The sequence below is a fragment of the Harmonia axyridis genome, chromosome 5 (genome assembly GCF_914767665.1).
Source record: "Harmonia axyridis chromosome 5, icHarAxyr1.1, whole genome shotgun sequence".
NCBI classification, from domain to species: domain Eukaryota; kingdom Metazoa; phylum Arthropoda; class Insecta; order Coleoptera; family Coccinellidae; genus Harmonia; species Harmonia axyridis.
The window spans coordinates 15,120,137-15,135,017 of record NC_059505.1 but is presented as its reverse complement, the minus strand read 5'-3'; the positions used below and the strand labels follow the sequence as shown (position 1 = coordinate 15,135,017).

At 33.2% G+C, this 14,881-nt stretch overlaps 1 protein-coding gene across 14 annotated transcripts in view; it reads left to right on the top strand.

Annotated features, from left to right (window-relative positions):
• LOC123680582 (cAMP-specific 3',5'-cyclic phosphodiesterase) overlaps positions 1-14,881 on the top strand; it is a 447,060-nt gene that overhangs the window by 316,126 nt on the left and 116,053 nt on the right. For all 14 annotated transcript variants that reach the window (XM_045618553.1, XM_045618556.1, XM_045618554.1 and 11 more), the window contains 2 exons: positions 9,203-9,304; positions 13,410-13,474. In XM_045618553.1, the coding sequence (XP_045474509.1) occupies positions 9,203-9,304; positions 13,410-13,474 (167 nt within the window). The remainder of the gene's footprint in view (positions 1-9,202; positions 9,305-13,409; positions 13,475-14,881) is intronic.

The window sequence follows — 14,881 nt, the reverse complement described above, 5'->3', positions numbered from 1 at the left end:
TCCTAAATTGAACGTACAAACGAAAAGGGGAGATTCCTTAAGTAAGTTTAAGAAAAAAAGTCCCATAGACATGGGGTCGCAAACGTTTCGTTTTCGAGATACAGAGTGTTGAAGTTTGCATTTTTCTCAAGTTTTTTTCTCATAGTATCTACACTTCACAAGATATTCAACTGAAATTTGGCATAGATATTACATTTGAGAGTTCTCACCACGTGACATGGCAATTTCGATAGAAGATCTACAGGGTGATATTTTTTCTGGAACACTGCCACCTGTTCTTCTGCAGAATTTTTTTTTGGTGAGCAACTGTTAATTTGAAAAAATGTAAAAAGAAGCTTTGTTCTTATACTAAATTTTTCGGTCTCTTGCAGTTTTGTCGTATCTACCAACGATTTCGAGAAAAAAAATTTTGAACGATTCTCTCGAAATCCTCGTGAAAATCCAAATTATGATGGGAAGGCCACTTTGTAAGCTGTGGTGAATGAATTCAGTGTCAGTTTTTATGGAAATTTTCCTGATCTGTAGCGATGATTCATAAAGATTCGATAAACTCGTATAATCAACACAAAAAATGTATTACAACAAGAAACACTCTGTATCTCGAAAACGAAACGTTTGCGACCCCATGTTTATGGGACTTTTTTTTCTTAAACTCACTTAAGGAATCTCCCCTTTTCGTTTGTACGTTCAATTTAGGAACACCCTGTATAACATATGTTTGGCCTATCTCGCTTATTCTGAGTACCACAGAGTTTCAAATTTTAAGAACCACCTGGCAAGCTAAGTAATCAGTTTTCAAGTGGAAGGCTGCGATAATTCAAAATGGCCTTTTTGGAGTTATCTCGTTGGCAACGATATGTGACAGACGTTTGTCATCGAATATACACTACACAGAAGCGGAAAAAAAATTTGACATATTTTCACTTTATGTGAAGAACAATAAAAATAAGAAAGCTACAAGGAGAGAATATATGAAGTTGCTTCCATATCATCCAATTCCAATTTATAGTGAAAAATAAATAAATATGTATTATATTTATATTAGATTCATTCAATAAGAAATCAATACATCTGATAAGAAAAAGGAGAATATGAAATTGTATTTTAAATCATTATCATGATTTTGAAATTTCAATTTAATTACAAATCTTAAAGGTAATGGAGAAAGTAACATTCTCTTTTTTTCAACAGGTACGATATGTTTCAAATGGAAAAATATCAATAAGTATTTTAATTTTTTTTTAAGACCTTCATTCCATAAAGAATTTTCACGAAGATATATCTTTGTATTTCCAATCAATTCAATTATTTAGATTCATATTATTCTATAATATGTGGCTAAGGGAGCAAATGTACAATTGTTGCAATCAATATGTTGCCCACTCTGTATATATTTCGTTTTGTGAAATCCTTTTAAAAAACTCTAGTCGATTTCGTGAAATTTTGTAGAAAACATTTTTTTGTACCTCTTTTAGTAACAAAGTTAAAGGGGGGGGGGTCAAATTATGGTGAAAAACCCGGTACATTTCTGAAATTCCGAAAGTCTTGCAATTTTGTTGTTTTCCGTAGTGGGCATAAGAGCGATATTAACGGAACATTTTGAAAATATTACGGGACGTGCCCATCATAAGAAATCCTCCTTGCTTCTCTTCATAATATATCAACAATTTCACGTCCTTCGAAATGTATATTATAAACAAGTATAATGGGAAGTAGGACAGCCAGTGACACACAAATTTTTAACTGAGCGACGTTTCGTCTGTATATTCAGAGTTCTCCACAGTTAGAATACAATAATAGACCATTACAGAATCTTTGAAAAACTTCAGGTGGTGACTCACCCTTAGTTAATCGTTGTCGGCTAACGATGTGATTCACAAAACATTGAACACACAGTGTATAAATATAATTTCTGTCGAGTATTCACAGTAAAAATTATAAATTAGAACAGACATCACAGTTGAAAATAATATAATAATAATGGTATTGTGTCCTCATACATCTGCTCATAAGTTGAATTTGCCATTTGACATGTAAATTTTCCATTTTATATTTCTAAATGTGATTCAGTTCTAATTTATTATTTTAACTGTAAATACTTGACAAAAATTTTATTTATATACTTTGTGTTTAATGTTTTATGTATCACATCGTTAGCCGACAACAATTAACTAAGGGTGAGTCCCCACCTAAAGTTTTCTAAAGATTCTGTAATGGTCTATTATTGTATTCTAGCAGTGAAGAAGTCTGAATATACAGACGAAACGTCGCTCAGTTAAAAAGTTGTTTCTCCTCATAGCTAGCAATCTTTTTTTTTACTTTATTGCCTCTGATCCCTTAGTCGAATATCGGTTAAGTTAACTTAATACTGAAATCAAGGATAGAATTTCATGACCTAATACAGGTTTAAGAATAATTCATGGAAAAAACTAAATATATTCAAAAAATGAAATTTTAATCTTTTATGTCCAAAAATTTTTATTAATTTCTCTGGTCGTATATTGATAAATTTTTAATTAAATTTGAATTCATTACAATTATCACACTTAATATACATTTTTCCTTACCTAAAAACTTTCTAACTTTTTCAAAAGAATCTCTGAATACATATTCATTTTTGTCGGGCGGGGCGTCAGAAACGCTAGACTGGGCCCTGTATACTTTCGACATAAGTGAATTTCTATTTAGATTATTATATGGCAATGGTCATCTACATCTACATCTACTCATCTAATCTAATCAATGAATATAATTAATTACGTTTGAAGCACCTTCAGTGCTTCAAAAGCAATTACTCTAAAAAGTAGGTACTCTGAAAAGCTGAGGTCAAAACGGCTTCATAAGTGAGATATGAATTGTGATTGTACATATTCAATAATGAAATATCTTGATGCAATATCATCACAGTTGATTATTCAAATACGATCAAATGTCTTTGATGACCGAAGAGAAAAACCTTTCACAGGATCGATGATATTTTTTATTCACTTATTAAGTTGATATCTTTAACGATCTGTTTTTCTTTCAACATTGCAAGACTATGAATTGAGTCGAACACCTAATACTGGACCGAGTATTATATTATATTGGATCATCTCAACAACATTATTTATAGTTTCTCACTTGGGTATGAGTCGAGAGTTGATTCAGATTCCACATTTCGGGAAGTAAATACAGGTCCTGGTTTCCTCGTTAATAACATTTTTCTGAGTGCTACATTTATTTTATTTTTCGTGAAAATGTAACCCGAGAAGGGTGGAGATATTAAAAATACCTTTCTCCGTTCAGCTTGGGATGAGAATTTCAATTAAAATATCTTATATTTCAATTATTATTTGTGAATGAAATACAGTTCTTGTGGATTCTTGTAATAGCAGATGGATTTAACAGTTGATCCCAGGCGCATATTGAAGCGCAGCCCATTGCCTGGTACTGCATTTGAGCAGGAGAAAACTCGCAAAGTGGATGCGCATATTGCAAACCAGTTTGCCAAAATATTTTTTTTTATGAACCAAGGAGAATGCTCATGCTCATTTTATAAAAGCTTGAAGTAACAAGTGGTAAAGGTGTATAAAAAAAAGCTCAATATTTTATATTTTCTTGGGGATAATTTAAAAAACTCATCATCTATTGTTGGACACTTGCTACCCTCTGCCAGACACCCATAAACTTTAATAAATTGAACACGATTTAATATTTTTTTCACATGTAATAATAAAGTTTTTGTATTCTATAATATTAAAATAACATTTTTCACTTTTTATCACATGATATGAACGTAAACATTTTTTTCAATTTGAAAGTATCGCAGTCGACTGAGCTCTCGCGTTCGCACCTACAGAGGACTTTCAATGTGTCTAGAGGGTGGAAAAGCATTAAAACTGTCCGGCTATTGCGTTGAAAATTTAAATAGGTCCGCAATTAACATATAACATTTACTCTTACATTTCAACGAAAGTATAATTATAATTATAAAAGTTCAGAGTTGTTTGGTAGGGTGTAACAGCTGTCAAAAGAGGCCGGCAATGGATGACGAGATTTCTCAAGTTATCCCGAAGAAATTATAAAAAATGGAGCTTTATACCTCAACAAATTTAAGGTAATTTTCATTCACCTCTACTACTTGTTACCTGCCAAATAAACTTTAACCCAAACCTCCCCTAAGAAAAGCCGACCAGCGACTGCTGGTCGTCTTAACCTGTGATGGGAACATGCACAGAAAAACTTTCAACTTTTATGAAGTGAAGTAAGTGTTTGATGATAATGACTTCATTTGCCTATTCACCTTTAGACTCATTTTGTTTGTAACCGTATATATTTTTCATGTGGTTTTTGTGTATATCTATGTCTTTCATCTATCATTTCTTATTCTTGATGTTTGGTTTTTTGTAGTTGATCTCTGCGTCTTTCGTGATCATATCGTTCACAGAGTTGTAGTCAACAAGCCTTTTTAGAGTGTCACTGGATATTGACCTGCTTATCCAAAAATCTTCTCAGTATTTCTCTTCAGGGAATTTGTGACAATTTTCGACTCAAGTCTCGGAATAGCTCCACATTCATTACAGATCTTAACAGTTTATTTTCTTGTATTTCTTGATATGGATTTTGTCTGCATAGCCCCATGGTGCTAATTCACATGTTGAAGTCTTGCAACAGACTTGATCATTTCCAATTTTGTATTTTGATTCATTTGGTTCTTTCCACTTAGCTTATTGCAAAGTTGGTTTTTCCCACTGTGCTGTGTGATTCATATCCTTTTCATTATTAATTCTACTTGATTGCAAGAGGAATGCAAGGAGAACTAGAAGATATAGATGAATGCTTCATTAAATGGAAATTCAAATAAATGTTGAAGAGATCCACCTTATTCTCCTACAACATAGGAAACTAGAAATTAACTCAAATCTAACATTGGACGGAGCATAAACGGAGATAAAGTTGAGTATTTACTCATCTTCATAGATGAAGTTAAACATTGCAGACTGCAATTTGAGTAAATACTCAACGTCATTTTCCTATTTTATTCTATCTCTCCTCATCAGCTTGAAATCAAACCCCAGGGCCACCCTGAATATCTGCAGTTGATGTCTCCCCAAAGTCTAAGAAACTTTCAATTGCAATATTTTTTATTCTAGCTTTTCCCAAGGAGTTAATTCAAAGGATTTTTTCGAAAAGGGACACCCTGTTCAATTCAATTTGCATGAAGAATTTTTTAAATTGCACTATATATTAATTCATGTGCTTCAATTGAAACCTAGTGTAAATAAATCAATTCCCGTGTTTGTATCATCTAGCCACGTGCAGGTTATCTGTGCTCCTTCCATAAGTCTCGCGCCGACTCCCAGTACCGAACACGGCATACGCTTCAATGTGCCCTCTTCCATTGAAATACATCGTTTACAAAAATTATATAACTCTTCGGATAGTCATCCGTGTTTGACACGTGTTGCCATCTGTCTACCGGACTTGTGGTTCAATAAGCCTCTATTAGAATGTACAGTACAGGGTGGGCAAATTTCGATGTTTTAGCACTACAACTTTTGAACCAGAGGAGATAGACAAAATCTGATACCCACTTCTCGGTCTCTTTTTCTGAGAAACTAACAAGGGTAGTATTCATTTTTGGCCACCTTCTTTTGTTTTCGAGTTATAAGCGAAAATTGGAAAAATGGCGATATCGAAAAACATTTATATCTCCGCTAATACTGATGATAGAGCTCTGAAATTAAAACATTATACAGGCACTTTTTTTCGTAGAATCCAGTGGCGTGCTCGTATTTTCAAAAGAGTTTTTAATTATGAAGCTATGACCCAAAGTTATGTTTTTTCAAATAGGAATACTAGATTTTTTGTCATTTTCTGAAAGCTTGATTTTTTCTGATTTCAAAAATATATAATATCGTATGATTCGGTTCAATATAAATAATAGAAAATGGCCAAAAACCTTTTTTCACCTAAGAGTCTCAATATTTCTATGATTTCAACTGTTGACGAACACAGAAAAATTGAGCTCTCTACAACAAGAGCAGTGTCCTTCCGTCAATCTGATTATTTCTATGCTTTTCACTTATTTCTACAAAATTCGAATCTAGATATGTTTTATAAATTTTTTATCTAAAAATTGATTTGGAAATAACGGAGAAACCACAAGATCGAATTCTTCAATCGAAAGAGTTGTATTGAGATGCATGTATCAGGAGATTATTTACATAGGTCTCCAGAATCAATACGCACAAGTACCAATCCATTTTAAACAGCATATGAAACAATGCATATATGATTGAACTCAATATTTTAATTACGAATGACAAAAATTGCACAATGCATATTCGACACCTCTTCTCGATATTTCAATAGATGAATATTTGAAACTGTGTTCAAGCTACCTAGGAAACTTTTTCCAAGTTCGTTTATCTTCTCGAAACTATTTGTTTAAAATAAATATAGATTCAAATTTTGTAGAAATAAGTGAAAAGCATAGAAATAATCAGATTGACGGTAGGACACTGCTCTTGTTATAGAAAGGCTCATCAACATTTGGAACCATAGAAATATTGAGACTCTTAAGTAAAAAAAGGTTTTTAACCATTTACTGTTATTTACAATTTTAATACGAAACATATTTTTGAAATCAGGAAAAATTAAGCTTTCAGAAAATGGCACAAAAATCTAGTGTTCCCATTTGAAAAAACATAACTTTGGGTCATAGCTTCGTAATTAAAAACCCTTTGGAAAATACGTGCACGCCACTAGATTCTACGTAAAAAAGTGCCTGTATAATGTTTTAATTTCAGAGCTCTATCATCAGTATTAGCGGAGATATAAATGTTTTTCGATATCGCCATTTTTCCAATTTTCGCTTATAACTCGAAAACAACAGAAGGTGGCCAAATATGAATACTACTTTTGTTAGTTTCTCAGAAAAAGAGACCGAGAATGGGGTATCAGATTTTGTCTATCTCATCTGGTTTAAAAGTTGTAGTGCTAAAACATCGAAATTTGCCCACCCTGTACATAAGTACGTATTTTTAAATCTTCTTATATTTGAACGTATTCTTGGTTCCTGAGTTTCACTCCAGTCCTAGTTACTGCCTCAAATCTACCTAACTGATCCAAGGAAGTGAAAAATTTCCTGTGCTGCTAACAAATTTCTGGTTGAGATATTTTAGAGATGCTGCGTAATTGTGGTTGTTGTAATTAATTAATTTCCAGTTCTCATCTGCAATTAGTTTTTCACGCTGAGTGCGCCAAACTCATCTTCCGCGAAATAGAGTATTTTCCCGAAAAACCAAGGATCATGTACTCAGAAGTTATTCTGTTGAAGCATATGCGTTCAGCAGAATATTCATAGAATATTGGCAACTGTTCCACAACTTTTGAATGAATCTATTTCAGCCAATATAATATACATTCATAATAGTAAATAAATACATATTACTTGGAAAAAATTCCGAGCCTCATAAAACTACTAAAGGTTGTCGGGGGTGCTGTGGCATGACTCTGTCAAGTTATCCAACACGAGGAACCTGTGCTAACTTGAGGAGGCCCGAAGAACCTCAACATTTTCGGACTTTTTTCAGTTTTTTGCTCATAACTTCTAAACTAAGTAGTTTTCGACCATAACGTCCATTTTCAAAGTTGTAGACCATTCAATTCCCTACAATTTTGTATTCACAGACTTTTTCGTAAACCCAATATCAATCGAGATACAGTCGATCAAAATAATAGTCCAGTGACAAGGCAAAAAAAATGGTGTCTGCTGGAAAAAATTCCGAACTTGATGAAACTTCTACAGGTTGTTTGGGGTTGGGGGTGCTGTGGGATGATTCTGACAAGTTATCCAACATAAGGACTCTGTGTTAACTTGAAGAGGGGCTGAAGAGCCTCAACATTTTCGGACTTTTTTCGGTTTTTTGCTTATAACTTCCAACTCAATTAGTTTTCGACCAAAACATTAATTTTCAAAGTTGTAGATATTTCAATGTTGTCGTGGCATGGTATCATCTTACAGTAAATTCCTATCAACCCATAATTATCTTGAACCTCAATAATCAGATCAACTGGGTTAAATTAATAAATAATGACCAAGAATTAATTGAAAATAATTATTGTATATGGGGTCATCGGCCCTCCTCAAGTTAGCACATGGTCCTCGTGTTAGATAACTCGACAGAGTCATCCCACAACACCCCCGAACTGTAGAAGTTTTATCAAGTTCAGAATTTTTTCCAGCAGCCCCACCTTTTTTGTATTTGTCCACTGGACTATAATAACACAGTGAAAATGTGTATTTGAAAATATATCACATTCCGACAGCGTCGTCTAAGCATGTTGGGGACACGTGAAAATGGGTGCGTTCAGCAAACTCAACAGTTGTGGAACAGTTGTCAATATTCGATGAATTTTCAGCTGAACTCATTCTATCAGTTTCCGCTACGGAGCGTGTGCTACGGAGCTGTCGCCATCTTAGGTAGCGAATTTATGTTATTCTTCATTTTGGGAACATTTTGAGTAACTGACATTAGTGATAGTTGTGACAGTGATTGTGGGACGAAATTTAATTTTCAAATATAGCAATAATGGAAACTGAATCATATACGTTTATCAGCATTCTGAAATGTTACTCTGAATAAATTTGCCATATATTGAAGAATAAAAGTTCATAATACCGTAAGCAAACTTGGAAATAAAAATCGATATTATAACAGAAAATTGTCTCTCATCATAACGTAACCTTCAAGGACCCACAGAACCTATTGCTGTCAAGAAAAGGAGCAACCCGTCCAGCAGAGAATACTAACGTTACCAAACAAATACTTATCAGTAGCGGAGCTACTTACGCTACCGATCTTTCTACTGAACGCACCCAATACACAGAGAGAAATAATCTGTGTTCATTACTCTAAAGAAATTTTCTGATATTGAAACTTTCTGGATTTTCAATAAATTTTCAGTATTCTGTGTTCTTTGTGTCAAAATGAAACCGAAATTGTCGATTTTATTGAAATACAGTTTTAAATCAATTTTATATATTTTATCTTCACTTTTAGCTATTTCAACGTTTTTTATTGTTGAATGTTATATTTATATGTATCGTATCAACCATGAATTTATTAGAACAAACTTCTGGGTAGGTTGTAGTTGAATGTTAATGAATTCCATTTTTGACTGTATCATCTAACATTAAATTTCTTTGTTTCAGCCATGGAGAGGATCTCATTGTCACGCCTTTCGCACAAATTCTTGCCAGTTTACGTAGCGTACGCAACAATTTTCAATGTCTCACCAATGTGCCCCCTAATAAGTAAGTAAACATTTCCAGTTTTCATTTTTCGTCATCTTGTATGTCTACACCTTTTCCAATTGCAATTCAGAAAGCGTAAAATGTAATTCAGAACAGCAAATTGGGATTCAGAAAATGGAAATTGATATTCAGAATAGGAAGTTGTTATTTAGAATAGGAAACTTGAAATTAAGAAGAATAACTTTATATTTAGAGAAGGTAATTTGTATTTCTGAATAGCAATATGTAATTCAGAGAAGAAAAAATTGATTTCGGGAAATTTAAATTATATTTAATAGTTTCTAATTCAGAAATATGGAATTGTAGTTCAGAATTGGTTACATGTATTTCAGAATTAATTAAAATGAATATCTATTATTATTATTATTATTACTGAATCGGGGTCGTTGCAGTTCTGTTAGCCTTCCAGGAACTACGACCAACTTGATTTTTTGTTCTTAATATCATATTAGCTATTGATACAAACCCAAGGAGACTGTCGATACTGTTAACGAAGCCGACGACATCCTTAGAAGCCTTGCCTGTTACTTCGTGAGTATCCAGGAGTGACTTTCTCATAGAGGGATATTCTATTTTACCACTCCTATTGTTGAACTGCTGCCTTATATTGGTCTTTTCCAACCCCACAAAAAGGCTCAGGACCAACAGGTGTTAACCCCTTTTCGCAAGTTCTTCGGCTATTTCGTTTCCTTCAATACCACAATGCCTCGGTAGTGATGTCTAAGTATACTATATTAAACTCGTAAGCGCTCCTCCCACCGAAAATCGAACGATTTTGGACCGATTTTGCGGTCGAGTTTTCTCGGCTCTGGGAGAGATACGGGAAAAACTAAAAGTACGGGAAGAAAGAGAAAATGTCGAATTAACTCCCGCGGATATTCCCGTTTCCCGATTTTTCGGGATTACCTGGGAATGAACGGATAAAGTTTGGGAAATTTCCCGACGAATTTCCAGATTCACGTCGACGTGAACGACCAATAGGAAAATACTACGATGTCCTTGGGTAGCAACGGGCCTAGCAACGTCCGCGGCAATTGACGTTTCTAGAATATTTAGGTTTTATATTATTTTTACTGTGTCCATTAGAGGGCTCTTGATGAATAGAACTATTTGAAATATGAATAACTGTATAATAAAATCAAGGATCAATCTAATAATCTATTCAAAATATTCTGACGTTTTAACCATATCTGTGCTCATTCATGAAATCGTCGAAATACAGAATGAAAATGGGAAACGTCAGATGATATTTTAATGGAAATGTTGAAATTTGGACGAATCGAGAGGAAATATACAAGAAAAGATGAATCAGATGCGATTTATATCCCTTTTTCCATGTATATTTTATGATATTTTCAAGCGGAATCGTTTTGTGTCAGTGGAAAGCTTGGTTTGCCAGAAGCCTCTACAGGAGTCATTTGGTTATTTGAAAAGTTTTTAACGAGAAATTTGAGGAAATAATAGACTACACCTGTATGTACCGCCCTTTTATGATGGTATTTTTGCGTTTTGTTGATATTTTCATGGAAATTGGTCAAATCTTGAAGCATTCCGTTTCATGTGAATTGTTAAGGTAAATATATCATTTTGGAAAGATATCAGCATTTGAGGCGAAAAAAACTGGTAGGTAGAGATATTTTAATTCGATTTCCCTTATATTTAACGATTTTTCAAACGAAATTCATGAAAATTCATCAATTTATAGAATCTCTGTCACCAGTTATTTTGACATTATTCCTATAAGGAGCACAAATGCACATAATTATGCAAAGGCATTGTGGCCGGGTCGTTAGGGATGCGGTCGTACAATCTGAGGTCTCTTTTGGGATGCGAGTTCAAATCTTGCAGCAGGTGATAATTTTTATATTATTTGGCGGTGAATGCTTCGGATTATTGAAATGGATCAATTTTTTGTTTAGTCTATTGTGTGAATGATTTCGTAGTATACACATATAATTATGTTTTTCCGATTTTCAAAGTACATATAAGAATAACGATTATACATTGTTTTTTTTCAAGTTGCCTATTGGAGGTTTTTCGATAAATTGACCATATTATACAGGGTGTACAATTTTCGAGCGCCAATTATGCTTTTCTGTAAAATTGAAAACTTATGAAATCTGAAAATTGAAATTTCAAGTTAGATTACTCTCACATAATTTGCGAAGATATACGTGCGATGAATAACGTTTATACAGAGTGTACAATTTCCGAAATGTCTCTGGAGAACTGAAAACTTTTCTTATAGTTGTCATGTTAGCTCTATAGGTTATCATTCAATTGCATAATTCTTGAAGGTATACAGGTGGGGATTGACGATTATATGCAGGGTGTACAATTTTCAAGCGCCAATTATACATTTCTGGAAAATCGAGACCTTATGAAATCTGGAAATTGGAATAAGAGCTTTAGATTTGTTTTCTCTTGCATAATTTGCGAAGATATACGTGCGATGAATATTTTTCATACAGTGCGATATCGATTTTACAGGAGATATGGAAGTATTTATGAATGAATTAAAATATGGATCTATGGGCTATATTGATCAACCTAAAAGGTAGATCTATGGGCTATGATGATCTACCTACAAGGTAGATCTATGGACAACATTGATCTACCTACAAGGTAGATCTGTGGGTAACATTGATCTACCTACAAGGTAGATCTATGGACAACATTGATCTACCTATTAGGTAGATCTACAGGATATATTGATCTACCTACAAGGTAGATCTATGGGCGTACTAGTTGCATATTATACTGGTACCTCTATTCGGTACTATTTTGAATTACATAGGTATTACAGTATCTGAAATTGAATTGATAACTTCTTAAATACAATGTTCCTTTTCTGAAATATAATTTGCAGTTTCTTAAATTCAATTCAATATTCTAACAACTTTGTTTTTCTGAATTTAAACTTCCTAATGTAACTTTCTGAAATTAAGTTAACTATTCTGAAATTCCATTTTTCTTTTTTGAATTTTTCTTTCCTATTCTTTTCTGGAACTGAACTTTGATTTTCTGAAATACAATTGGAAAATGTGTAGTTTTTTCTTGCCATTTACTTACCTAAAGGTATCTCCTTATTTTAATGGCTAAATAACCAGCAAAATCTAAGTTATGACACATTGAATATCCTTCAATGCTCGATCTCAAACAATACAAAATCTACTTAATAGGGATGTTGCCTATATTTTGAAATTGCATTTTATTTGTAGATAAGCCCTATACATATAAACACGAAAAAAAATATTTTCATAGAAAAATATAGAAAGTAGGTACCAATAAAAAATACGTAAATAAAAGAGGTTTTCAAAATTCTCGCTGAAACGCTCCATTCTATCACGGTATTATGGTGACGTCACTGCATATTAGTCACTCCAATAGACAATAGAACTAACTAGTTGGTCACCACGTGCTAACGGTCTGTCAAACTGTACTGATATCAGCTTATATTGACAATCAAGTCGGTTTGATTATATCATCTGACGTTCCAAACCATAGATAAACTAGTTCTAGATGAGATTAGTTTGTCTATGTTCTAAACGTTTCAGTGCTATGACGTCAAATTATCCTGATTGGCGTTCGTAGTCACGTGCTAGTCGATAAGAATTAACACAATTTAAATCAATTTTATTGAATTGTATTCGAGAAATAAGATAATGAAATTGCTATTTAAAAAACGGCCTTTAATGTGGAAAGCCTAAATTCATTCGATTTCATTATATGACGCAACATCTCTATTGGTTGATATTTGAATGTCCACTGAAATAAATGCTATAATTCCAGTTCCAAAATAATTCCAAATTATCAGAAGAATCCAATAAGTGGGCTGTGCTTATTTTCTCGATATGTAGCAATAATTCATTAAGATTCGATAAACTCTTATAATCATCACAAAAATGAAGGACCCTGTATATCGAAAACAAAACGTTATCGCGCCCATGTTTATACGTCTTTTTTCTATTAAGATTGCCGGAGGAATCTCTCGTTTCGTTTGTACCTCCAATTCAGGAACATGTTGTATATCGTATATTATATTTCAAGTTATTGAAAAAGAGTTTATGCAATGGATATTTTGCTTAGTGTTTTTTATTTTCAGGTCTAGACGTTCATCTGGAGCAGCCATGTCGGCCCAACCGAAAGTTCCGAATCTTGGCCCTGGAGGTAAGTACAAGATGAGATAGAATAAATAGGATTGAAAAAACCTAAATATTGGAGTAGCAATAATCGAACAAACGTCATCTATCCATTGCAAAAAAACCATTACAATTCTCTACTGGTGCTCCATTAAAATTGGGAGCAATAGATAACTCAGTCTTCAAAATAAAATTATGTTTCGAATTTCTCTAAATGTGATGATGTTCTTTATGACTGTTGAAAAAAAAAAGATAAATATGCAAATTTGAATTCTGAATTGGTTCGATATACGCTTTTTATGTACGTCGAATTTTCACTTGAGAATACTGCCTTCAGTTGAACATCCATGAACATACTCATACTAATTTTATTTGATTTATAGAATATAACATGATTTATTGACTAAGAAATGACAAAATTCGGTCCCTAAGCTAACTTTCAATAATTATGAGAATTCACTGGTTTCCTTAGTGCTACTACTGTAATTATTTTTGAACCACATTATTCCAGTAATATACAGGGTGAGTCTTTGACTTGTATATATATTTCAACCGAAGATTTCTGAGGTCAGAGGAAACACTTTTTTTTCCAGTTTTTCTGATTCAGCTCGGTTGAAAAGTTACAGGCTCTTGAAAATTCATGGAAAAAATATAATTTCTAGTTATATCTCGCAAATGGAATGGAATAAAAAAAAATGATTTTCGGAATATATTTTTTTATTAATGTGATGAATCTTTTCCCAACATAAAATTCTATCTAAGTCCGGTCAACTCCAGAAGGCCTGCAATACTAACCAATCGGAAAAAATAGTAAAGGAGAAAGTTTCCCTTTTGACCTCAGGCATCTTCGGTTGAATGATATGCACAAGTCAAAGACTCACCCTGTATATTTCAGACCAGCCACTGCAAAATTATTTGAATGAGTGGTTGCAAGTGAAACCTCTCTTCAATTCACTAGATTCTACTCATTTTAGTGAGCAATATATTGCATAATACACAAGGAGTGCAAATAATAATACCAATTTTTTTTGTGAGTTTGGTTGCGTTTCAGATAACGGTTCGTTCGTATGTTTTCATCTGCAGGGTGTCCCGTAAAGACCACGTTAAACAGAGGGAGAATGCAGATCAAAGGATAACCCACCTGCTATGATAAAATTTCCATTATAAAAGTCTTACCCTTTTCGAGATATTTTTTTTTTTTGAAAATAATGAATTTTTGTCCCTTTCAATAGTTTTGCCCTTACGATTGGTACAATTTTACATCTTTCTGGTTAATTTTTTTCTGTAAAATATTGTTGAAGAATGATTCTAACGTTTACATCAAAAACATCCTCCGAAAATCTTAAAGGGGGGCTATGAGAAATATTTTTATTTGAAATTTTGGTAGTGGATTATTTTGTTCATGAAATTCCGCCCATCGTAGTGGAAAAAAAAT